Raw genomic sequence first — 27,582 nt, forward strand, 5'->3', positions numbered from 1 at the left:
TCTTTTTTACTGAATAGATGTAATCCAACTGATTATAAGCAGTAAGCTGACAAAAAGAGTAGCTCAACATCTACAAAAATGGGGCACCTTCCTTATGCCATTAGAAACAGCAGAGTAACTTGATTCATCTTCTAGCTCAGAGACGTCTGCCTGTCTGCAGCAGATTTCACTCTGTTGTATTTCCCCTAGGTTGGTGAAATTAACTGTAGCACTACGTGGGGCAGGCAGCTGTGGAGCTCTTTCCCATGCTGGCCATAGGCTGGCACCGCCAGACCCCAGCATTTACCAATTACCACAGGCAAGCAGGACACCGCTGTGTGCATTTGGAAAAGTTACCATGCAAGCTTCCACTACACAGCTTCATTATTTTCCTCTCACTGTGCCAGCTGCTCAAGGTACCAGGCAGTACCAACAACTCCCAAACTGAGAAACCAAGGAATAATAAATGTGAGAAAGGACAAATAATTCCCCTGATTTTACAGACTGAAAAATTCTGTGATTTACCACACTGAGCTGGGAAATCAATCCCTTGGTCCTGAGCTGGAAAAATACCAGCTCCTGCTGCCCTGTTCCCATTCCCCTAGAGCAGGTAAGACTGATCCCCTCCAGTGCTGCCCTGCATGGCTTTGAGGCTGGGTCTCTCTTCAGTCAGGGCAGATTCACTGTCTCAGAGACAAAATCCCCCTGTGGAAGAGATGCATTCCTGGGGGGAACAAGGTTGCCTCCTTACCTGGGCCTGCCTGGCTGCCTCCTTCCAGGACTAAACATCCCCACCTTGGGCGAGAAAGGGGCAGAACAAGGTGAGAAGAGTTTAATCCTTACAGCTGAGACTCTAGCAGGGATGTTGCTAATTAGCAGAGTGAAGATGTGTTGTGGCTGGTGTGAGACAGACACGTTCTGTATTGCAAGACAGTGTCTTCAAATCAGCCCTATCTGTGAGACATGTACACTGAGAGCTTCCCGATCATGTTTGCATTGCAGGAGCCATCCCAGTCATGTCAGCCAAGTCCTTGATGCCTGCTGTGCTACCCTCGGCTCTGTGTGAAACCTGTGATGGGATTCTGGATGGACCGAAAGTCTTGGTTGTGAATCCCATTTGCACTGTCCTGATAGAATCAAACTGACTTTATACAGATGTACACAGTAGCTGTGGCTTCCAGCTCATGAGGGAAAAAAAAAAAAAAAAAAAAAGACCAGTACTAGAGTTAGTAACTGCATTTCCCAGCCTTGCTTGGGTATCTTAGAAAGAGCAATGTTGTAGTAGTGATGGGAAGTTATTTTCAGCCTCTGTGTTAAGAGGGACTGTGGTCCAGAACCGTAAATGCATATTATCTTTATACACTGCAGTTTGGGAACATTTCCAGTAGATACTACTAAATTTGGTTGGATAGGGTCGTGGTCAATTTATACAGAGATGAATCTAAAAGAGAATAGTTAAGTTTTCCTATATCCAAAAAAGCCAAGATACACATCTGTTATGCTATATCTGAGATCAGCTTATACACTAACCACTGTGTCCTCAAGTTTTGTTCCATGGATTTTCTTTAGATCCTCTGAAAAAATAAAAGGTATCATTCCTAAATTTGCGTCTCTGTGTACTTCTTATTTAAGCTGAATGCTTCAAATTCTTTAATGCTTGAACATATTTACATGAGGTCAAACATGCCTTATAAACCTATTAACTTGGCATATTCCTGAGACACAGCTAATTGTTAGGCTGATCAGCTCTTGACTAAACCTAGGATTTAGGGTATGAGCTGAGAATGGTAACAGCAACAAGCTGCAAGAGCAACAATCTTACAGAAGAGTAAACGTATACAGCTATGCACTAATGCAGTCACCCAAAGCAAGTCCAAGCCATGCTAGGCCAAAATGTGCTTGAAATGCTGTAAATACCAGCAAAGACCTTAGGGTGTGTGAGACCTGACAAAGAAATGAGTGGAAAGAAGCAGATGTAGGTGTTGCTTGCACCATGAAGGTTTTTGTGGAGGAGCAAATGCAAGGTTTAGCACTCGGTCTGAGCAGATTCCACATAGCTACTGAGCTTACAGAGATGCTTTGCCTAAATATATCATAAAAAATGTAAGGATGATCATTGTATGAGTAAATAATGGATACAGACGGGAAGAATGGTGGTGATCTCTGAGGCTCTGCTGGAGGAAGAGGGCAAAACTGTGGACAAATGCAGCCCAGCTGCAATGTGCACCATGCCAGGCTGCAAAAAGACACAGGGATGCTTTAAAGGTCCTTGAAACAGGCAACATGTTGATTCCCAAACCGTAACCTTACATCATGCTAAACACCTCCTGCATTCGGCTGAGCTTTGAAGAATGCCATCCAAGTTACTAGCCACAAAGAGCTGCTGGATGGGGCCTCCGCAGAGCGCGGTGGGCAGGGGAGGACCTCCAGTTCCCATCCCCGCACTGCTTGCGGGCCGGCCGGATCCGGAGGGAAGGGGGAAGGGGAAGCGGTGGCAGCAAGCAATTCGCTGGAGAGCCACGGCGCTCTTGCAGTTTGCCCACTAATTACTATTAAGCCCTGTTCCTCTTTGTGTTCCAAGGGGCGTCTTCAATGTGGCACTGCTTCTTGGGCCTTTCATGCGGCTGGGCTAACCTCTGAATAGCAGGCTACCCCCCCCCTTCTCCTCTTGCTACCTCTCTCTCCCTTTTTCTTTCCCCTTTTGCTTTTCTGATGGTATTTTCTGTCCACGTTGTGTAAGGCCCTAAATGAATCTTGACTGCCCCTACGGCCGACTGGAGACACACAAAAGCGGCCCATTCCAGTGGCCACGGCGCCATTGTGTTCCCTAACAATGCACTAATTGGCGGTGACAATCGTGCGGCTGGGGAGGAAGAGGGGGCGGGGGGGACATGGGTCTTTTCCAATCAGTGAGCTGGGTCAACAGAAAGAAGCAGTGTTAGGAGCAAGACACGCTCTGCTCCCGGCTCTCCCACACGCACGCCTCTACCAGTCCCCAGATCCCCCGAAATTCCTACAGGGAAGAGCGAAACTAATAATTGTAACGGGTGGCTATGCAGAGCGATAGCTGAACAAACTAAACTGCTCTTCTCAGCCTCCGAGGATTTCTCACCGTCCCGGAGGCCGAGGAGTTCACGTGCTGAGATATTCATGGGAAAGAATCACACACAAAGCCGGTGCCTGCAGCACTCCGTGCTGGGCACATGTGCAAGAGTGAAGAAACGGAGCTTCAAAGCCTTCACTGCCGCACGAGGCTGCTGGGATGCAAGGTCAGGGCATGCTACAGCTCCCTGCCAGGCTGCAGCGAGGACCGGAGGAGTGGGAGCCTGTGCTACTCTGCAGGGAAGAGGGGAGTGCACCTGGACCACATCTTCAGTACCAGTGGAGCTGAGAACTGGAGGACTGACGGGGGCACCAGGTGGCACAGGACTGAGGCTACTCATTGCCACTCTGGCACCTACCAGGACTCAGAGGAGGGACCAGCTCCTCTCAGCCTTAAACACAGATTTAGCTGGAGCACACTGGTGTAGAGAGCCAGCTCTACAGTTCAGAGGCTCATAATATCTGATGTGAGAAACAGATTTCAACCCCAGTCTTCAGCTGTAAAGTTATGGTCTGAGTCAGGAAATGGCACAGACAGTGCTGCTGATGCAGGATATGAGAAGTATGGCCACAGAGAGGAAGGCTCATATAGTTGCCTAGGCAGAAAATTAGCTCAACCAGTTGAGAGACATGGGGTCAGATGCTGAAGAGCTCAACACCTGCCAACTCATGTTTTGCAAACAGTCTGTACCAGCCATCCCAGAAAACAGGAGCACTCTGGTTCCCAGCAGAGAAAGCAAGGCAAACTGGGCCAGCAGCATCACTAAGGTTTATGAAGGTCCCTGAAAACTCCCTTCTCAACAGAAGTGTTTTTATTCTTATTGCTGGCTGGTTCTGAAGAAGCATTATCCAGAGCAGGGTCAGAAAGCAGTCTCCCAACCCTCATCAGACAGCTGAGACTGCTATAGGGAGAACACTTCTGCTAAATGATTTGGTGGAAAAGAATGATCTTCATTTGAAAGGTAGAAGCAAAACACATTGCCATGCAGTAGCATATAACCAGAGAACCATGTCCAGTGGAAGAGCAATACTTCTCTGCAGCAGTACTTCCCTGCAGCATAGTTAACAGGTCCCATATATGAGCATGGTTTGGAGAATAAATGTTGCCACAACCCCAAAAGGGTAGAGATGAGTAGGGGCTGAGCTGCAGACCCATGAACAGGCAGGCGCTGTGCCTGGGATCCAAACTCCTCAGCGCTCTGACTGGTTGGGACTGGCATTTCAGTTTTCCACTGCATGTAAACACTGAGTTCAGCTGTGAAGTCTGGTCCTGCAGCAAAAATGTTAAGAGGATGCCTACTGTGAGTCTAGGGTGAAAGTGGAGCTGTGACACCCTAGAGCTGAAGGTGTGCTGAGACCAGGATGTGTGATGCAGAAATCCTGTCTTCTTAAGTTTCACAGCCATACTTAAGCACAGTATTTTTTTTAATGTTATCTTTCAGCTTTTACGCGTCCTTGTTAGCATTTCTAAGAAACACAAAAGGGTATTTCAGTTCAGCTACATGCCTGCTACTAGCAGAAACTCTCATCTCCACAAGGCAGAGTCATTAGGTTCCTCAAACTGGGAAGTGATAATATTCTCCCTGAAACAAAGCCACTGGTACCTGCTCTGAACATAGCAAACAAGCCGTTTCTGCTTGCTCTCCCCTAGCTGGCCTCCATGCAGCTCCTGTCGACAGCTATGGAAACATTCTCACAGATTACTACTGGAGCTGGAGGAGGGCCTTATATAGAGACTTCTTTGCCTTCCCTTTGCCCTAAGCCCTTCAGAGAAGTACTTTATTGTTTTATGACAGTGCAGTAACACTTGACATAAATTTCTAAGCACACCTAACAATGTCAATACAGTGTAAATATCTGCAGTAGAGACCCGCACTTTTATTGTAATTTTGCTTCTTTACCTGCTATTACCCAGGGTTAATTCTATGCTGAATGCATGTGCAGTCACTTCATTTACAAGTAATCTGCCAACTTTATAACTGCTACAGCTCACGTCTCTAAACACTGAAAGCTCAGCTCTGGTTCTTTTAAAACTGCAGCTTTCACTGAAGTCTGCAGAACTTTTATCTGCTTAAAGGATCAATCACACCAACTGTTAAATCAGAGATGAACGTTCTTCAAAAGTGCAGAGTTCAAGCCCAAACAGGACATTTTGCAATAAGTACACAACAAACAACATCCACCCAAGCAATCGGGTTGCAAGCAATTGCATGCCAAAGTCTGATAATAGAATGGTGCTGGGTTCTCAATTCTTCTACCCTAACCTTGTTTTCACAGGGCTGTCCTTGGTTCACAGAAATCAGTAGGATTACTTATAGTGCAAGGCACAATTCAATGAAGAGAAACTCATTACATTTCAAGCCTTCATCACTATACTTCAGGTATATCACAGATGAGATTAATTTATAACCTTTCACGCTAAGAAACAATTTAGACTGAAACGTTCCATGCACACTGATTACATCTATTACTTTCCTATGCACTCAGTCACTTGCACTTTCTCACATTTAAACAATGTTTAGTGTTATTAACAATTCCTTCCTATTTGCCTGTAAGCACATCATAATATGTCTATATGATAAATATCTGGGAACTTTCAAGTCAGTCTAAAGTTCAGTCCTTAACACACACTCATCTGACTTCTCTTGCTTTCTAGATGAGCCTCATAACTTCATTTTTAATATCTGAGGCTAATGTCTCAGGCTCAATGTAGAAAACAAAGAGTCACTATAAACATTACCAGATTTTTAGCATGTTTGCAGCCCCAGTGACAAAGTTTATATTTATCTATGCTCAAAATGGTTGGAATTTACTCCTACTTGCCTTGGCGACTTTGTCTGGTTTTACTTGTGACACCTGATTATCTGAGATGCTTTTCACCACCTTCACATAGTGGTAATACTCAGACTACATGGAACCACCACCTCATGGAACCACCACTACTTCAGAGAGTGTCTAGTTAAACAAGAACTGTTTTAAAAAGACAGTCCAAAGCTATGTACAAATTCTCTCAGAATATTTTCATTTGTCCTCAACATGTCTTTCACTGAAAAGTTACAATGGCCCTCAGGCCTGGAAAGGCCTTCTCCGTCCCTGAGGAAAGGAGAAAGCTAGATCTTCTAAGGTTCATCTGTTGCTGTCATTGAGATCGTACCACACACATTACAAAAACTTGAAAATCTGAATGAAAAGAAAAAACAAAGTATTTCATTGAGCCTGGAGCACAGCTTTGGACAAGGAGATTGTACTATTTTATTTAATTCAGATACTCTCCTCAAGACTTCTTAAATTTAATTTCCAGAAAGAAGGGATATATTCTAGTTCTGCCACATTTCAGAAAACCAGCTCCCTACAAAGAATCAAATACTATTAATTTTTGTCTCAGAGCTACAAATGTAACTTTTTAAAAAAGAACTGTCCCAACCTTTAAGAAAAGAGAGTGGTTGGGCATGGTCAGATGATATGAACTATAAAATCACTCATGGGACTTGACCACATGAGATGATCAATATTCCTGGTTCAACCCATTCCAAAGCATTTAAAGTGCAAAGTGAACATGAAAGCACAAAATCTAAAGGGCTTTTAGATCTAAGGGGTTATGAGATTTGTCCATGATATATCATCCCCAAACTTCTAAGTTCATGTGATCACCCTACAACACTGACCGTCTCACCAGCATGAGGGGTGAAGAAAACAAGATGGTTGGACACTCTGTGAGTGCAAGTTTATCCCCACTGCTCAGCATCAGAAACAAACGCTAATTTTGCTTCTACTTTCCACAGGACCTGTAGGGCATGCTCCAGTTCACAGTCTGACTGGCATCTTTTGTGGCCTGCTGAGTTGATAAATTAACACAAAAGACTAAGAGAAGGTTAACAGAACTACTGAAAACCTACAGCTTTTGTGGGATGTGTGCGCAGGGGTTAAGAATAGGGCAGCCAATGTAAGGTTTTGTTGGCAGAGCTGCACTTCACCGGAGGGCAAAGCTCTCATGTAATATCAATGTAAAACAGGGAGGAAAATCCCAGCACTTCATCTCCTGACAAAAACCAAAAGCAACAATGCTTGAAACTGCAACCTCAAGTTGTCTGTGACAGTTACTGGGGTACAATCGTTCAGTAACTCATTTCAGTGATGAAGTTCTGCTTCATACACTGAAGCAGAGCAAAACAGGGAGCTGAAGAAGAGGCAAAGAGAAGAAAAGCCATGGAAGGGACCAACAACACCTTTCTCCCCATCCAAGAAAAAAATCCTGAAAAAACAACCAAATTGCTCCTCCCATGGCTCCTTAGACCCCATAATCACTGCTCTATATTGATGGTTCCTTTCTAGCATTTCTTACAGAGTGAAGTGAGGAGGGGAGGTGGCAGTGAAAGCTGAAAAAGATGTAGTAACAGGATTTGCTCACCTTGTAAAGCAAACAAGGAGGAAGAGAAGGTCTTGCACACGCTTTTCCTGTGTGTGGTCCTGGTCAAACATTAACCTGTTGCCTGTAGCCAGTCCATCGTAGAGATGTAGTCCAAAGGTGCCTGCAGGAGAAAGGATTGACATTCCTGGTGGACTTCTGATTCTTCCGAAGAGTAGCAGTAGGGCAGTGAGGGAGGGGATATGTCCTTTACTTTGAAAGACAGGAGGGCATGGGATTGGGTGTGAATTTCAGTGTGGGTCCTCTCTTTAGGGTACTCATGTCTGCAAGCTCTACCACAGCTCAACACCAAATCCACAGCCCTGGAGAGCTGAAGCTCTCTCCCTGGTGCACTGGGAAAAGCAGCCCTCAGGAACAACAATTACACCTGCTCCTCCATCCGTCAGATGGAGAGCTGTCTAAGTGAGGAAGTGCTAACACCATGAGCAAAATCCTGTCCTCCCAGTCTTTCAGTTGGCCCCACAGTGAGCTCAGAAGTACCTCCCTTACTTAGGGTCCAAGGCTTTTTAACCTAGAGCTTGCAGGAAGAAGTCCACATAGTGGGGAGCAGCCTCCCCATGGCTCCAATGAGCTGCTTACTCGGAAGTGCCCAACAACTCCCAGTAAGCTTTCCTGGAAGCTGCTGGGGCTCAGCACCTCTAAAAATCTGGGCATTTGTGGCTTTCAACCACACTTATGACTGAAGTGTAAACTCAAACATACAAAGCCTGATGCAGTCATTGATGGCATTTCCAGAGACCTTCTGCCTCACATCCAATAAAAATATCAACATTTGCTTAGATTTTGGAGACTTTTATCAGGAGCTAAGTATTTATAAGGAAACTAACACTCTTACAAAACTTGTCCTGGACATGATGCAGCACCAAGCAGAAGGCAGATTAAAAAGGAGAGGAGAAAATTTTTGTAGTGTTTATTGAGAGATGCCTTTATACAGAAGGGACCGGTGCTCTGATGCTGTCACGAGTGAACCCAAATAAACCCTGTTCAAGTGTCAACAAGCAATTCAACTCAATGAATTTAAATTACGTTATTACACATCAATAATAAATTAAGACTACTGCCTAGTAGTTGCAGATAATTTAAACAAAATCCTTGTCAAAAGTAAAATAACAAAAAATCAACAAGAAAACCCACAAAATAAACAAAAGAACAATGAAACACACACACAATAACATTGCCAATAAATTAACAGATAGAGTAGCACACACATATAATGTTTTTCAAAAAACGTATGGTGCTGCAGGTGAGCTGGAGTGCAGGTGGGAAGTAAAGCCAGGCCAAAGGGGCCAGCACCAAACCCTGGTCTATCATGCCTGGCTTCCCCCAGCCTCAAACCGCTTCAGCACAGTTGTCTGGAAACTGCCTTTACCTCTTCAAACACATGTTTTGCTCATTAATTCTTACTGTTGCTTAGCTCAAGTACAGAAGGGGCCTGGTATAAGCCTATCTAGCATCAGAGGTATCAGTGCCGCTCATCAGTCTGAAAACACTATAGTTGAAGCAAGACTGACTTTGTAGACAAGTGCATAAGCAAAACTGAAATAAAACCTTTCTCCACCAGAACAGTGCTATGCATTCAACAACTTACACTGGTTCAACACATACATCAGATAAAAGTAAATAACTGAGCTATTTATAGCTGTGTATGTTGACAAAACCTAATAGACATTGGTCCTGGACAGACGATAGCCTTCCAGGCCTGAATTTCTCCATTGCTGCCCACAAGTGGCATTCTGAGTTGACTTAATGGCCACCTTAGGAGACCAGAAGGACACCTAAGTATTAAGATATGACCCAAGTCAGTGTGCGTACACCAGGGTTTTCAGGTAAAGAAGGACTTCACACACTATCATCCAGACTGTCTGCAGACTACAGCAAATAATGCTCACACTTAAGCAGGTTAACTCTCTCCCTAAGATAATGCCAACAAAACCTTCAGTGGGTCAGCCTTCAGGAAACAAGGCTGCATTAAAACCAAAGTTTAAGGAAATGCCTTCACTGACACAGTCATGAACCCAGCTTTACCACGTGGGAGCCTCTCATCACAAGGCACAGGCCAGCCAGTGGTTCCAGGAGGAGCAAAGCTGCACATCGCCTGATCCCACTTTAATGCCCAGTGCTTGCCATTACTCTATATCCACAGCTTCTGATGTTCTCACATTAGCACAACCTCATCTGTGGATGAAAAGAAGCCCAGCTAGTATCCAAAATGTAGGTAATAAAAAACAGTACTCCCATCCACACTATCTTTTCTCACATTTCCCTCTCAAAGCACAGATAGCAAACAAATGTTATGGTAACCACTCCTAACAAGATGGAAACTGCCATGAGTAAGGGTTTAGAGCTCTAACACCAAACTTACTGCATCAAGACAGAGCACTCCTCACAAAATTCTTCATTGTTGAAAATCTAAGGCACCAAATTAAGCAAAAGTGAGGATTTTCCATGCAGTTTGGCATCTCCAGAGCTGGTATATACAGCCTGCAGAGCTTATTTCATGAGGACAGAACGAGCAAACTGATTTATTCAGCTGCCCCTGCCAAAGAGCATGTGCAGCCACAGGAGAGTTTCAGTTTAAGCCTACAACTTAATCAAACAGCAGATTCAATCAGGAAATCCAAAACAGGAAGATAGAAACTAATATACAGTACTGTAAGGCACTCCTACTGGGAAGGGAAAATTGGAAGGCAAATTACGAAGGAGAAAATGATCAAACCTGACTAGTTCAAAAGCAACGTAATCAGCTACGAAGCTGAAGCCTAGCTGTAGGCTCAGCACTGTGAGCCAAGGCAGGGACAGAGACAGCTTGCAGCTGAGCAGCAGAAACAAGAGATAAGATTATGATGATTATTCAATTACATTTTTTTTAGCGAGATCGACAGTCGGCTGCAATCCAGATCATGACCTTGGAAAGCCCAGAAAACTCAGTGGCTTCTGCTGCTACAAGGAAAAAGCAAAATACAACTGTATACCTTCCCCATCGACGGATATCCTGTTTTGTTTTTTTTTGTTGTTTTGGTTTTTTTTTAAGCCCTTCAGGACATTATCGTAAATCCACTATAATTCACACAATATCCTAGTATTATTTGTTAAGAGGAGCCTTGATACAAACAGCTCTAGAGGTACTCTTGATGACAGGGCATACTGTGCAGAACACAAGTTCCTTACCAAAAAGCATCTGCTCTCATTTTACTCAGGAACCCTCACAACTGCCAGTTCCTATCAGCCCTCTCAGCCAGGATGCTGTGTCACACCACAAAGCCATCATTTTTCACCAGCTAAGACAGACAAAGAAAAGAGAAAGATTTCTACATAGGGGATCCAAAGTTCTTGATCTGTAGATTGATAATACCAAAAAAAGCTTCAGTTTGCACCCCCTTCGTAGGTTTTTATATACATTGAAAAACTAGAAGGTTGGGTTAAAGAGGAAAAAGAGAATTGACTAAGTTTATCTACAGTATCCTACATTAAATAATCTCAGACTAACTAAATAGAGATGGCAATTTTCTAAGTAGTTGTAAAGTCAAGCTACAGTCTCTTGCAGTGAAGCACTCTATTTCTACAGTGATTTAGAAGTTCTGTACAACCAAGTAGGATCAGTAACTGGATCTACAGATCAACTCTTCCTCAAATAAAGGAAGCACCTTCTTTGTGAAGAGACAAATAGACATTTTATTTTTGATTCACAGTGAAAAGCTACTGTTCATATTTATTTCTTGCATGAGTAGTATAAAACTAGAAGCACGTATTCACCAATTCCAATGCATGCGTGCGGGGGACAGAGATGCACCATTTAGAAAGGTCCTAGGTACTTTTCCAGATGGTGCCCACCTAGAAGTCTGCAAAGCAGAGCACGTGCAGGCTGCAGAATGGGAAAACAGTACACTGGGGACCAGTGTGCACCTCTTCATTACATTAGTGCAGCAGAGACAGCCATTCAAGACAGTGTTATCCAGAATCCAAACCACCTACAGAAGCATGGGCTGTGCCTCCAGCAAGCAGGAAAACAATCTTTTGAGGTCTTTCACAACTTAGCAACATGAATGTCAGTTTCTGTTTATTCTTTCACCCTACAGCCCTAAAAATTGAACAAGGCACATCCCTACTTCACCAACAATTCCTGAAGGCAGGACTGGGCCTTTATGTTCTTGAAAGGCAGAAACAGAGTACTGCATCCTAATCATCCATATGGAATAACTTCCTTTGGATAGAAGCTAGGCATCCCTGAAAGCATACACTTTACAGTCTGCTCCTATAGCTAGAGGAAGAAGCTATATTACTTTTTCAAGGTGGAAAAAAGCATCCGTTCTAGAAACTGTCTCATTTACAATTACACTGGATTAAAAAATAAAAAATAAAAATAAAAGAATTTGATGTATACTGTACATTATCCATTCACAAAAAGCATTGGGTGTTGCCAGCATATTGAAAAACATGCTTTTCCTCTGCTCTTTCCCTTTAGAAATGCAGACTCACCACTAATTCCAACAAGTTTTTTGATGACAAATACTTTTTTCCCCTCTAAGTCTCAGATAACAACGTTCTGCAATAGCTGCACAAATTGAGAGTAACTCCAAAGCTGTCCACTGTTATTTCAGAATTCAACTAGAATAGCCAGCCACCCATATCACTGACACTTTAGACATCATGGCATCCATAAAAGTAATCAATACTTTGCAATACCTAAACCTTGATTCCTTGTAGACTATTCCACAGTGCACACAAGAACGCTTTTCTAAATCAGAACATGAACCAGTGCTATAAAGTATCTTAAATTCCAAAGCATTTTGACATGGAAAAAAATATTTTTTTTCTTTAATGACCCATCATTTCACCTAGAGCTAATTCAAAATAGTACCTGCCAGATTCCAACAGTCTGAGTTACTGGCTTTACCTCAGGACCAGCTATAGTGACACATACTGAAAAACGTGGGAGCGTACTGTTTATTCAGCCAGTACCACTGTAGTTCCTGTTTACATGACTAATTCCACAAGACTTGCTCAGTGTTTGCATATATGAACATGCAGGGGAGTTCTTCATGTGTGAATAGACCTGGAAGGAACACTATATCCTGACAACCGAAAGTAACTCTTTTCACATGAATAACAGTGAGCTGTGTGAAACACAGATGTCCCTGTGTAAGGGAAGTATTAATTTTAGTGACAAAGGTGCACCGTTCACCAAGTTTATTAAATATAGGAATCCCTATACTACCCTGCCAAGAGCGTGGAAAAACCCTCACTTCCTTCCAAAGAGTCCCACTGGGAGAAAGACTTCTGGAAAAGAAAGGCACTGGTTGTCTAGTGTATACAGATATAAACATGCTTCTATATATATAGCAGTTATGCTGAAACTTGAGAAAGCTCAGATTCAGCTACTTTCTTCACTGGAGGTTGTAAAAGGCAACCACTTACACTCCAGTACAAGGCAGTTTTGTTTGTAGCTTTCTACCCTCTAATGTAAGCATGATGTACCCTGCTCTTTTATTTAAAATACTTAGCAATTAGCGAGCTGCTTCAATGATCCAAGACTGCTTTCTGCCTTCAATACAACAGCCTGCATATTATATACGAAGCGAAGAACAGTATTCTGCACTCTAACAAACTTATGTGAGAGAAGAAAAATGCACATGCATGTGACTACTTTTTTTCTTCAGAAACCATATTTGCTTTCTGTATATATATATATATATGTGTGTGTGTATATATATGAATGAATTAATATGTACGTAATACACATATTACTGCAGGGTCTGAAGAAAAAGTTAGGAATATGAGCTGGAGTGAGGAAGATTTCTAAATCTTCGCCGGAAGTGAAAGCACACACAGTGAACGCTATCAACAATAATATACTTCTCTTTCATGATATATGTGATTTATCATTTTTAGTACTTCCCTGTGTTCCACGCATACGAGGCAAAACTATACCTCAAGGAAGTTTGCTCTCTACTAGAGAAGTTACTAGAGAACTATACAATACCCTAGATCTCCCAGAGAACTCAGGACACACATTGCACACGAACACAGCAAACTGATGTTTCACAATTCTGGAGGTATCGTCTAGGTAACTCGGACAAGAACACTTTCCCAACTATTGGTCTAGAAGGTTCAGGTCAGAGAAACATGCAAAGTAAATTTCACCTGACAAAAACAAAACCAATGTGGACAGTTAAAACCTCTTCAAACATGAGACTAGCAAGAGGTTGGGATGTCATGTTACTGGAGATAAGGATGTGACTCCACACAGATCAAGAATAAACAGTGTAAAGCAGAATAGACTTCAGTGATACAGCTTGACAGATATACGAAGCTCAAACAAAAACCAGCAGCAAGTACCTGCTTATCTGCTTATGTAATATTCCACTGGCGTGGTTATAAATATGTAAACACAGCTAAAGGAATTATTCTGCATCTTCTGCTATCAAACATCCTGAATAAGGTTTGATGGAAGATACTTTTCTTTCAGCTGGGAAAAGTGACATGGAAAATGCACTGATCTTCTAAAAAGAAGCTCTCTGAAAACACAAGGAAGTAGAACCATGTGTCCATATCAAAAGGAACAGGTGGGCTTAAAATCATTCCTGCCTTATGGAGTTCTGTAACACACTCTACCAGAACTTCTGCCAAGGCTAATAATAAATAATACACATAAATAAGTAGATGATTGGTCAGTTCTAAATGAACAACATCAAAAATAATGCATTAATGGCAGCAAATACTTTCTGCCTTGAGGAAAAGTCTTCTCCAGAGGTGGAAAAGAAAAAGATAGGTGCTTAATTAGCTAGACTTAAAGCATTTCAAGTAAACCATGTTTTGTATGAGCGCTAGTGGCTGAACTTTAATGCGAAATGCAGATTAGCCACCGATAATCCAAAGCCAACAAGGCCTTATGGTGACTGGCAGCTGCTATTCATAGCTGAAGAAGATCAAATGTCATTTTGCAAAAAAGATTTCTGCCTGGCTAAGCTGAGAGGTTGCTTGAGCTGGCAGCTGGGGAAGAGGTTCTCTTCAGACTGGCCACTGTATTAAGGAACTCATGTGTTCTGATATGACAACTCAAACATGTTGCAAGACTCTTCAAAGTTTTCATCCATATTCAGTCGTCTCCAGAAGGATTTCTGCTTCTTCTGCAATTCTTTACGCACACACCTGGGGCATGGTACAGCCTTCACTTTGCATTCAGAGTGGAAGACAGCACCACAGCTTTCACACCTGCAAACACAAATTAGCGTCAAAATTGAATGACAAAATAAGACCAGAGCATGCAATGGACTTCACATGGACTGTGGACAGCAGACATTCCTTCAAACAGTTCTGGTAGCTCAAAGAGTGCCACATTTCAAGAGTGCAGTATCAAAGACAGCATCTTGCTCATATCTCTGCTGGTGTAAAGCTACTCAGGACTACTTGCATCCATATGTACTCGCTGAGAATCTGTCCAAGTGCTTCTCCTTCACCTTACAAGGACTAATATTAATATCTTCTTATTAATTAGCATTCAGGTTACCACAGAATAGATATTTTTGATTTACAAAAGAAAAGTCTGCTACTTTAGTCTGTAAATGAAGAATAACATTATTCATTTCCAATAAGATACATTTCAGCATTTGGAACAGTCAAGATATGACGGTTTTGTTAACACAGTTCTAGGGGTCAGCTGTTTTGGAAGTAGTAACAGCAGGAAAAGAAGTGATTCCATGCGGTAAAAATGAAACAAAGAACGGGAGGAAGCATTTTCTGCTGTGTCCCACAGAAGATCAGACTAGATAGCAATGGATGTAATGTTGTAGTAGATCAAGCTTCCAATTCTACATAGCTGTGGAGCAATGAAATATCTGCCAACCATGGAGTGGGCTAGAGCTGAACAGATGGATGTTCTCAGCTTTTCATTGCAAATAACTGTATAATGACAAGTAAGCCACTGTATTACTGCAGTTCCATAACCAAAGGAAAATAAATGAATGGATGACAGCATCAGAAGTACAAAGTCTTTGATTACAGTTGTGTAATCAAACAAAGAAAGCAACAAAACAACAAGCAGCTCTTAAATATAAATTCAGAGTGCTGGTCTGACTGCTGATTTTTGTGGGGAGTCTTGCAATGCCTCATATTCCTTATCCCACCAAATGGGATAAACTAACACAACCTGCTTTTTTAACTACGACAGTCACATCTCTGTATCACCTATAACTTTTAAAAAGAGGTTCTTGACCTAGCTTTAAGCTTTGCAACTGGGTCCAAATATAGTCTAAATTTTAGTAACAGATGAGCTTTGAGAAAGCTATGAATTTGAAGAGACAGATTTCTAGCTAGCACAAATTGACAGAATTCAGCTAGCAAGGTTAAAGAACTTAAGTACAATGCTAACTACTATGCTCTGTTGCACTAGAACTTGACGTTGTCTTATTAATGTGTCCAGCTTGTAAGTCTGAAATTGTTTTTGAAGCAAGAAACTGGCTCACACAGAAGTATTTCTCTTTCTGAGTGCACGAATGATGAAGTATGTCATGGCTTTGATCCAGCGAAGCACATAAACATGCTTGCAACTAGCATCACAGTGATTTACTTGCGATTACTGATTTGAGTAATATTAAGCATGTGCCTTGCTGGACTGGGATCTCTACCAACAGACACGCTAATGGATGAAGGAAAGACAGAGAGGACAGACATGTCTTTATAACTTTACATCATCCTGACCTGACACTAATGGTGATTTTATCAACCTAATTCTCCCTTATTAGTCAGCAATTTGCTGCACTCTGTAAGTCACTAGAGGATAATGATTGATGAGCAGTGTAATTTTGTGCTTTTTTACTGCCACTCCCTATGCTCATTCAGTATTTCTCCAAAGCACTTGATGAGGTGATAAAACTTATCAAATTTGCTGCTAGAATGGTTGCCAGAAGGATCAAAGAGGAGTCTGCACACCCACTCCTCCCAATGAAAGGCCATCAACAGAGAAAACAATGATTTACGGTGTTTAAATTAATATGAATTCATGTTTCAGAACTAAGCACAGTGGGAAAAAAAAAAGGAACAAACTTATTTCATTCCACTCAAAATGAAAGAAAGAGAAGTCTGCACTGTTATTTATTAGTGGTAGAACAACAGCTGAAGCTCTGACTGGGTAGGACTGCACACTGTGAGGCACTCAGCAGAGGCAGTGCGAACAGCCAGCCCTGCAACTCACAGCCTGCATCACTGCTTCAATGTGGAAGAATCCTGAAAAAGCCTGAAGAACACAGCTCTGAGGTGAAGTGCAAAGCTGCCTTTTGCTCTCCAAAGGGACAGAAAGAGAGGATGTCTGAATGAGCTGTTACTGTATACTTCTAATCTCCTCACTGCTGAAGAAAGTCAGTCAACATGAGCTAATGTTGAACCTGTTCCGTATTTACATGAATGGCAGATTACTCCTTGGTCAAGCCATCTGTATCTGTGCCTTTGCTTTTCATTTTACCAAATACAGTCTGTTTCAAATGATCCTGACCATTCCCAATCTTACTGGGAGAAAATTTTCAGTGATAACAAAAAAATCCACCAAATTATATTCCATTTTAGAATATCGTAAGTAGAATTCTTCTTTAATCCTGACGTCTAATTTTATCTCCATTGTAGCACCAAAAAAGGGCCATTAGTGCTATGAACGGACTGCTGTTCCTGCTTCATCGTGAGTTCTGAGATCTTTTCCTTGTCACGAAGAACTTGGACAGACAGGCACTGTTCTTCAAATAATACGTTTGTGTATCTAACAGCACAAGCTTCTTTCTCCATGTGTTACGAAACAAAGACGACAAATCCTAGAAAAGCAGCAATAGTCTTGCTCTCTCACTCAAATGAGTTGATGTAAATGCAGGACTTGCGGGTTCAGATGGTTACACACTGGCAGAGTATCCCTCTGAGTGCAGGAACCTGCACTCCATAAGGCTTATCAGGCACTGAAGTACATATTAGTGCTGAGCTGCACTTAGGTGTTGATCCCATATTCAGTTCTGCATTACTATCTTTGGAGTTGCAGAGCTTGCACTTAAAGGCATTGGTAAGCTCTGTCTCTGCGATGAAACTGACATTTTTTCTTTTGTGCACAGCTCCAAGTTCCTTTTTGATGACACTGGTGCTTTTACACATGTGAAAGCTCAAATACCAAATGCAACAACTTAATTGCTCCACCAATTCCCTTTCTGCTGAAAGGCCACCAGGAAGCTATGGGTACAATGATGGGGAAAGCAAAGAAAAGAATCCAGGAGCTGGATTAGCAGCAGCTGTACTTTGTGAAGGGAACAGCAGCACCTGTGTTAGGAAAAAAGGGTGTTCCACATACGCTTCTAAATTGATACTCCCTTTTGAAAACTGATCTCACAGAGCTATTTCTAAGCCTTTCTTCATATTCTTTTGAGAGTTTTTGACAGAAAAAAATAGCATGGGTGGAGTCCACAAACAACAAAAAAAGAAAAAGAAAAGAAAAAAAAAGAACTACCTTTGCTACTTTTTAAGAAGGTAGAGAACAAAATAAAAATTATAACAAGCAGCTTTTTTTCAGGCTGGCACACTGGATACCTGCACCGAAGTAAGCACACAGATGCCTTTATGTAGCTAAATACTTCCCTGATGAAGGATGAAGAAAAATGTCAGTCTTCCTGCCTGTAACTGCCAGTCAGTTGTTACTTACTGAGACACTACCAAGAACTGTTCTCTGACTCTCTAAAACCAGTCCACAGCTAGATCTTCACATGTGAATTTCACATTTCTTCACTGTTGCTTTCAAGCCTCAGTATACCCAAATGCTTTTATTTTCTGGAAAAAAAAAAAAATAAATTTAGTGAACTACAAAAGGCTCATGTAGTAGTTACTACACAGAGTCATTTTTTTCCTTAAACTTCACTGTTTTCATAGGTAATTTATGATTCAGGTACTACTTCTGTATCTTGACTTCTTCTTTGACTAGAGGCCAAGAAGTCTTTGCATCTTTTGTGAAATTTCTATATACCACAGTTAACAATACGATGAGTCCACAGCCATTCAGGCTTTTCTAGTTTCCTTATGTAATAAATGATACTGCACATTAATAGTATCTTGTTATTTATCAAACATTATCTGAAGAGTTGGTCAACACTGACTGTTATTCACATACTGACTTTCAGCCTCCTCAGACAGCATCTGAAACAGCTTCCTCCCTGTTTTGGTATTTTCTCTCTTTTTCTTTACCAACTCTTAAGATTATAAAAGCTTTTTTTGCGTTTTAAGGATATTTTAGTTGTTTGAAAACTGAAGTGCAGAGAATTATTCATTTTTCTAAATAATTTCTATTGTATTGAAAAGTGTGTTAAGAAAAAGGCCAAAGCTCTCCATACAGCCAGACAAACTAGACAGGTATTATAATGCTCCTCTTATTATTACTAGTTAAAAAAGAAAAGCCTTTCTACTTTAAAAACACAAAACCACTCCTGATGTGCTGAAGAATGCCCACACTATTATCTATGTCTGGACATTTGAAACATATGCATGTCAATTTTTGGTAACCTGTAAATTCTGGTAAAATGTTTTCATGCTTTCCTCAGATTTCACAGGCTTATGGGTCAAGTAATTCTAGATACTGCTCTACAAATTGATCATACTTCTATTTCTCCCCACACTGCACCATTATTCATAGGTCCTCATAGGTATGAACAGGTCACCAGAGTGGGGGTGCAACAAAGAGGACTGCCTCAAAGAATTTCCAATTTAGACAAAATTAACTAGGGATTATCAACTCATGACCCACAATGTAATGTGAAAGTCAGTTTTGTCTTCTAGGAACCTTACAGGTAGGCCCAATAACCATTGTGACTGATGGGATTAAGCTGCTGGGATGAGCAAGGTTTATTAGGATAGCTTTAGTACCACAGCACATGGGCTGCACCAGTCTGGCTGGCTACCCAATACCAAGCTGGGAATCAAAGCAGACCATGGCTATACTGTTTAGCCCTGGAATGAACAAACTGTGGAGGAAAGATAGACCACCATTCCTGTTTCACAAATAGGAATCAACAGGTTAGTTAAGAAGGGCAACAAGGGCTTGTGAAGGGCTTGCAGAATATGTCCTATGAGGAGAGACTGAAGGAACTGTGGCTGTTCAGTATGGGGAAAAGGAGGCTGAGGGGAGTATTGTTCTCTTCCAATATCTTGGTTGAAAGGTGCTTACAGCGAGAGTGGGATTGGTCTCTCCTCACTGGTCACAGGATGAGAGGAAATGGCCACAAGTTGCACCAGAGTAAGTTCAGGTTGGATATCAGGAAACACTTCCTTACAGAAGGGGTCGTTTAGGCACTGGAATAGGCTCCCAGGGAGGTGGTTGAGTCACCATCCCTGGATGTGTTTAAAAACCGTTTGGATGTGGTGCTCAGGGACATGATCTAGCAGAGAGTTATTAGGGTTAGGGTTGTATGGTTAGGTTGTGGTTGGACTCGGTGATCTTCAAGGTCTTTTCCAACCTGAGGGATTCTATGATTCTAGGTGAACTGACTCACTTAAGGTAAGCCAGAAGCAATCAAAATAGAAGGGTAAAGAGCTCTCCTTTGTCTCACCTGTCATCTTTCCCTTCCAGTTTTATACACTAATTTATTTTTTCATGGCAGAGCCACTTCCTCTGTGCCAAGCCTTATACTCATTTACTCAAACGAGTAATTTACTCACTTTGAGTATTTACTTTAAAGGAATTTCAGAAAGGATTTGATGTAGGATGGAGCCCTTCAGTGCCCAAACTCTTCAGATTACCATTTTTCTTCCCTCTTGCAGAGTACAAACGAGAAAAAAAAAGTTATTCATTATACTTTCCATAGATTATGTTATACTTTAACTAAGAACCATAAATATTAAGCCACCTTTAACTCAGTTACTAAAAAACCAACGGAGAGAGCAAACCAAAGTAGCTTAAAGACGATTTGCCTAGGGATTCCAGCATGAACACCATGCCACACAATCCACATGCGCATGTCTGCAAGGTATTTCTGAACTGCTCAGCTGAGAGTTTTGCAAGCATGTCCTTTGGAATTCTTAAGAGACTTCAGCAGAACACAAGGAAAAAGAAAATGGACTAGACTGTGTTCACCTGCAACACAAAAAAAGCCTTAAAGGCAATCAATGCCTGAGACACACGTGCAAAAATATTATTACAGTTGCCTAGGAACGAGCCTGCCTAAGGCGGGACGCCGATGTAGTAAATGAATAGAAGAAAGCTGGCAGTGATATGGCATTGATTTGTCCCTATAAGGGTCTTGTTAGGATAATGCCTTTTATGACACACTTATAGCCTACCCAGACCCTGAAACATGAAATAATTACATCTGAAATTCAAATTGACTGTAAACAATTAATTCAGTGCTCAGGGAGCTAGCACGAATAGAAATGGTGGTCCAAAGCATAATTGTATTTTCATTTCTATAATACCTCCTTGGCAGGGAGTTACTCTTAGTATCCTAACATAGCTTAAAGATGCTCCTTATTTATAAGAGGATGGCTGGGTTCCATGCTGGCTCAAAAGCATACAGAAGAGCATAAATAACTGCAGCTGCTAACCACCAGTTCAGTTCATGTTCTGTGGGATCTGATGCTGGTTACAGCTGGCAATTAGCAAGGGGCTTACAGTAATTGCCATCCTGCGCTGATGGGGCTAACCAAAGAGAGCACCCACAGTCTGGATCCCTGCAAAAGCTGCACGCATCTTCCCAACCACAGCCTAACATCATATCCATGCTCAACACTGCTGCTGATCTAGTAACACCATACTGAGACTACTGAATAACATGCTACCCTACACCAGTGTCTCTGCATGAAAACTGCAAGACCAGCATCAATGGTCCCTTATAACCAGAATGGGTCAGAGTGAGCCCCTTGATGAAGTGTCCCAAGCAGACAGGAGTGTGAATGAGCCTTTTCTCCAGTTTGGCTGCCCATGGTGCCCTCCATCCACATCCTTATACTGGCAGGTCAGAAACCTCTGCCAAGGTCAGCTACATTCAACAGAAGTGAACAGAGATATGAAAGCCCCATAAGTGAGGAGAAAAGCAGGCAACTCACAAGAGAGGACAGAAGACTGGCAGCAGAGAAAGTCTCTGTGTCAACTCCTCTCTTATCAGACCCAGAAAATCAAAAGGAGGAGTGAAAATGCCCAGTAGTCCTTCATTTTGGGTGCTCACAGAACAACTTGCTATAGGCAAGAGCTGAACCAGAATAGTTTGATTTAACCATCTGCTATCCTCCCCCTCGTAGCTGAGTACAAAGACTGAGTTACAACACTGAAGCGTGCCAGAGGGGTCAAGCAGGAGCAAAGATATCTTGCAGTACTCAGATCCCTCTCTACAGAGCTCTGTTGCTGTGGATTAAGGAGGAAAGTGCATCCCTAGCTCCCCCTCAGTTGTGGCTGCAGAGATTTATGCTACACTTATCTACACATATTTCCATACTTGTGTCCAGTTGGAAAATTAAGGACTGATTGTCCACCTCAGCACTGTGCTCCTGAGTTGTCCATGTCCAAAGATACCAAGCCAAGTAACGTGGCCTGTACACAGCAATCCACAAGAAGTCTGTAAAGGGACAGTAAAATCAGTATAAATGCATTTTTTAATACTGTGCTTACACTTTAGTCAGTGGAGATTGATCACTTTGGAAGGGAGAAAATCCCTACGTGTGTGCTGCCTGCAAACCACTGAAGATGCAGAAATGCCACAGAAATTCAAGTATTTACATAGCTCAGACCGATATACCTTTTGCTTTTGCCAGCTGCCACACCATAACCTGACACTCCTCTACCTGTCCTATTATTAACGCACTGTATTCACCAAGTGGTGGTTGAAGACCTAAAAGCAGAGCCAGGCAATGCTACCAACAGTTGTATTAACATATTGCCCTCAACCATCACAATTTGATTACATGACTCTTCAGTATTGCGTTTTTCTATGTGTCTCATGCCTTGGAACGCTGTGATTACGTTAGGATTTATGCTTTTATTAAGAAAAATGGAAATGCACTTAAGATTTCATAGCTCTGCTGTAATGCTGAAGACATGTCTATCTGGGCCCTAGATGGGAAAAAAAAAAAAAAAAACTTAAAATTCTTAAGGTAATCGTAGTACTTCCAAATACTTAAAAGCTGTAGTGTTGGCTTCCAGGGGTATTTGAAAAGTTGGTGTTGGATATACAAGAAACCTTGCTAGTGAGTTGGTGAAGGTCTGTCTTCAACGAGGATTTTGCATGAGGAAGGAAGAGGAAATTAGAAGGTCTTAACCAGCAAGTGGGAAATCTAGAACAAGATAGAAGGCACAGCAGAGAAGTCATAAAACAGAAACAGCTAAGTGAGATGACTGCCATGCCCAGCCAGGGAAAAAGTGCACCAGGCAGCACTGCAGAGGCCTTCCTGCTTGAAATTGAGTGCCTGCTTTTACACAGAACCTTCTAATTCACACCAATCTGATAAAAGGCAAGAAAAACTGCTTTCTAAAGCTAATCCAGATCTGGAACACAATGCTTGATGAGAAAGCCTGCATATTCACTTTCTTTTAATGCATTCTAGATAAAGTTACTGCAGTGATCTGTGTAGACAAAAATCAGATTTGGTCCAGCAGATTTCATCCCATTTTAACAGATTGAAATGAAACTGCATCATGAAGATAATTTAGCTTCTACTTAGGTGCATATGTTTCTTTATGCTGGGCAGATCCCTTCAGGATGCTTTGAATAAGCTTTTTACATTATCAAGATCCAGTGAACTTACCTCTTTCACAAACCAAGTACTAAAGTACTAGCACAGCTCAAAGGATCTGGGGAAGGGCTGTCTAGCACAGAACAAACCAAAGCAATAGGGAAAATGATGCACATCACGTGATGACTTTCAATTCTGCCACGGTATTTTCTGGAAACAATCTGTGCTGTGTATTTCAATCTATCCACTAATATCTAACTTTCTTCCAAGTGCTGAGAGCTGTTTTTGTCCAGTGACACAGCATCCACAACATAGTTAGCTACAATCTTGCAAAAACTACGCCATGCGTATAAAGCTAAGCATAGCCTCAGAACCCTCAGTAAGACTTTTTGAGACATGTAAGTTAAAACCTATGAGTGTACTTATCAGGACCGTGGCCAAAGATTGTAGAGGCATCCAAGCTGGTTCATATAGTTAAGCCTGTTCTGTGGCATGCCTATTTTAAACTTGGGTCTTCTGGTCTGTATCTTTTAAGGGCTACATGTCTTAACTGATCTTCAGAACAAATTAACTTCACAAAGTAAAAACAGTTTAGCCTTGATAAATGAATACAATCACAAAAGAACCACTCTCCTTTCTTCACATGCATCCAGAGGCACAACATAAAAGGTAAGGAATTAACTCGCCAGGCCTTAACCTAGTAAGTAGCTTTACCAGTGAAACACAACACGTTGCCTATGAGGGAAGTCACTATGAGGGAAGCACACATGCAAGATCATAACTTTATTAACTGAGTAGCATGCAATAATCTCCACTTAATTATCCAATTATTTAATTACACAGAAAACTATTTTAATGAATAATACCATTCTTATTCCAATGGTATTTTTCTTGTTATTCTTTAAGGTTTAACACTTGTTAAAGAATGTTCTAGGTAATAAAAACAAATGGGGCTACATATCATAGACAACTATATCACTATACTGTTTTTTTCCCACTTCTACCATTATTTTTTATTTTTTATTTTTACCATTTTTTTTTATTTTAGGATACACTGCAATAATGAAAAACAAGCAATACTAGGAAAACTTGAGGGGCAGTGCTCAACTGCTAACAAACAGGCAAGGATAGCTCTAATAAACGTGTTTATAACTAGAGATATTTAAGCTCATTTCACAACATTTGTAAAAAATAAAATTTGCAACACAGTAAGACCATTTTATATGTCTATTTGGAAAATTTAAGCCTGAAGCAAATTTAATTGAAGATATAAGACAGGAGGTTACTTAAGTTGTCAGAGCTCCAGCAATCAACAGCCAGAGATGAGAGCTTACATTAGCTGGCTATTTGCTCCTTGAAATGTGTAATTAACATTTAAATATAGACTTCACGATTTAAAGGTCTTCAGAACAAGCATAATTTGTGAAATTTAAGAATAATCTAGATGAATTTGTATAAATACTTGAAAGACAAAGGAGGAAAGTGGTAGACAGAGGAAGCAGATTAGTAGAGGCATCCAAAAGGATGGGCCAATTAAAAAAAAATAGTTTAACTACTGAATCACGGCTTTCATTAAGCTCTGTGCAGAATGGCCACCTCCCAAGAAAAGCCACAGAAAGGAAATATCATTAGAAAGCTTATGACTTTGTGAGCCCACCCTTACATTCAAGGCAGCAAACTGTTGCTCTGTATTGTTGAGCAGGATGTAAAGAGTCTGCCAAGCACAGCCCACAGACACGCTAATTAAGTGAACTGATTGTGTTTGTTTTGGAACCTTTGCCAACAAAGGAATGTGTCATGCTGATTAGTGAGAGAAGGGTATGTAATATATGTGTATTCAAACCCTGAGGAGCGCATAACCCAGGTATTCACTCTGTTTGCTCAAGGACTGACAAAAATTACTTTTAAGCAAATAACCTGACTAACGAGAAACTCCAGCCCTCAGGAGGGGCCCCCCTTTTTTCCGAGATACACCTATCTAAAGAGAACCCATCCTTCATAAATCCCTACTGAAGACTATACTAGGAAAGTGGGGAAAGTTTCAGAGATAAATGATATCTCAAAGTTCAGCTAGGAGACCACAAAGACAGAAAGGTAAAAGCCATCTGATAACCACCTCGGAATTGTACTAGCCTGTCTGACAGCTGCCACTATTCTCTCCAAAACACAAGGAAAGTAAGGGAGGTAACCAGGAAAAGAACTGCCACCTTAACGCAGACACACACTCAAACTGACTTCCTTTTTCAAGCACTCAGCATAGAAATGAAGCTTGGAAAAGGTGCACCCGCTTCCGAATATTTCCAATCCGGAGCCCAGCTTGCTGGTAGATTTAACAGAATGTTCAGAAGTGAATGACTAAAATGTGAAAACATGGAAAGAGGGTCTTCAGAGCTTTGTTGCCCGTCCTCCTCCTTAACTCACAGCAGCTACAACCAAGGTAATTCCAAGTCTAGGCAGTCCTGAGTGTAAAATGCTGTAGACAGTAATTCCAAAAAACTGAGACCCTCTCCTATGTCTAACTAGTTTCCCCATGTTACACCTGAGCAGCTACTGCAGAAAACTCTCTGATCTGTGTAGGATGGCTACAAATGTGAAAACTCTTCCTGGGCCTTCCCTTCAGTGCTTTGCAATGATGAAGTTGCACAGTAACACACACAAGCTCCACTGTCATAATGACTTATCTCTAGCCTAAAGGCAGTAAAGAGTAAAAATATGGAACTGTCACAATCTGGTTTACTTCATAGATGTGCATGTACCCACATGAGTAGTAATGCAATGAGAAAACTAACAAAGGGAAACAAAATGCTAAGGACAAAAGGTTTAGCGATAAGAAGTACAAACGAAGCAAACAAAATGACTTCTGACAAAATGAGAAATATCGAAGAACCATTCATGCCGACTGTGTTTCAATTACAATCAATTAAAGAAGATGTTGTCTTTGGCATGGCATCAACCGCATTTGTGAAACATGAACAAAAGTCCATTCTGGCTTCTAATTCACATAAAAAAATGAGCTAAAGCAGCTTCTGTAGGCTTTCACTGGACTACTGACAAATGCCATCTGATTCCAGAAGGTTTTAAACTCTGTAATTGCAAGGTAAGACTGATCTCAACTGAAGGGCAGGGAAACAATATACATCCAACAATGTTTTCATGACCAAAAATTCCCAGGCAAATCAAGCACACAGATGCTTCCGGTAAACTTGTCTTCTCAAACACTCTTACATTTTCTCATCAGTCTTCAATTGCCTTTTATACAGGCTCAATAAGCAACTGATGCTTTATATATCTCAGTCTCTTTTTAATTCAGCCTATCTTACCAAGCTCCTTCGCATACATTCTTTACTGAAAACTGTTTATAGAGCTCAGCTGCGCACCTTGTTTAGCTTATGTTCCCTGCTTTGTCAATGCATTTTGTAGAATGAGAATCTGGAGAAAGAATGTGCAAACAGACACTGAAAGTCAGGTCAGGCTGAAAACCCCCAGAGAGGAATCTTTGGCTACTTGTAATAACATCTTTGTACACACAGGGGAATCAGGTTCTTAAGGAAGCCCTTTTAAAAGGCTGCTTCTGATTGTTTCCAAAGGTGGCTCCTCAATTTTTTTTCTTTTCAGTAGAACTCTTTGGAGAACAAATTAAAATGTCTATTTTTGAAACATTCAAAAAGTACTTATCTGTGGAGGAATGTGGTGCTGTTAGATACCGTCTTTCTGTTGAGTTAAAAAATCCCCTTTTATTTAAAATCCAAGATATGTTTGAAAAAGAACAGTACTGCTGCACTGCTGAGTCTACTCTGATTTCTTGCATTTTGCATTTAAATCTTCCATGCACCTCCTGTCCCTGATCTGGCATCCAGTACTCCATTTAATATGAAATAAATGTTTGTGGATTTAACTTAGGGCTGGGCATATACTTACATTTATTATATAACTACCTGAGAACAGCTGTCCTTAAAAGAAGGGAAAAAAAAACAAAAACAAACAAAAGACCAAAACGAAAAAAAACTAGCACGCATACAAAGACGAGTATGCACAAAGAAGAATTACCCATAACATTTCACAGAGAAAACATGCCAGAATAGATGGCTATTGCTTTACAACATCAGTCCCAGATCACACTGGAGAATCTATTTAATGTTTTAGGACAGTTTGAAAACTCAGAAAACTTCAAATAAATCACATGATGTGATTCTACTGGGGAATCTTCCCATCTCAAGCAGTGAAACTCACAGTGCTTTGGTAAGCAGTTCTTCCCATCTACTGATAAGCTTATGGCCTCTCTGGACCAGGAACCTTGTGCAGCTGCACAGGAACATAAATTAGTCAAATCCAGATCCCAGTTATTTCAAAAAGTGGTCATAAGGCAAAGAATCCACAAGGATATGTCAGGTGAGCCAAATGTT

General features: G+C 41.3%; 2 protein-coding genes across 2 annotated transcripts in view; one reads left to right on the forward strand and one right to left on the reverse strand.

Annotated features, from left to right (window-relative positions):
• The window catches only part of CCNYL1 (cyclin Y like 1), a 236,616-nt gene that overhangs the window by 42,801 nt on the left and 166,233 nt on the right, over positions 1–27,582 (forward strand). The gene's annotated exons all lie outside the window — the stretch shown is intronic.
• The window catches only part of PLEKHM3 (pleckstrin homology domain containing M3), a 77,046-nt gene continuing 59,988 nt past the window's right edge, over positions 10,525–27,582 (reverse strand). The window contains exon 7 of the mRNA XM_065751105.1: positions 10,525–14,719. Within this exon, the coding sequence (XP_065607177.1) occupies positions 14,542–14,719 (178 nt within the window). The 3' untranslated portion in view covers positions 10,525–14,541. The remainder of the gene's footprint in view (positions 14,720–27,582) is intronic.

Source organism: Cyrtonyx montezumae, unplaced genomic scaffold (genome assembly GCF_038088225.1).
Source record: "Cyrtonyx montezumae isolate F1298 unplaced genomic scaffold, pur_monq_1.0 scaffold_7, whole genome shotgun sequence".
NCBI classification, from domain to species: domain Eukaryota; kingdom Metazoa; phylum Chordata; class Aves; order Galliformes; family Odontophoridae; genus Cyrtonyx; species Cyrtonyx montezumae.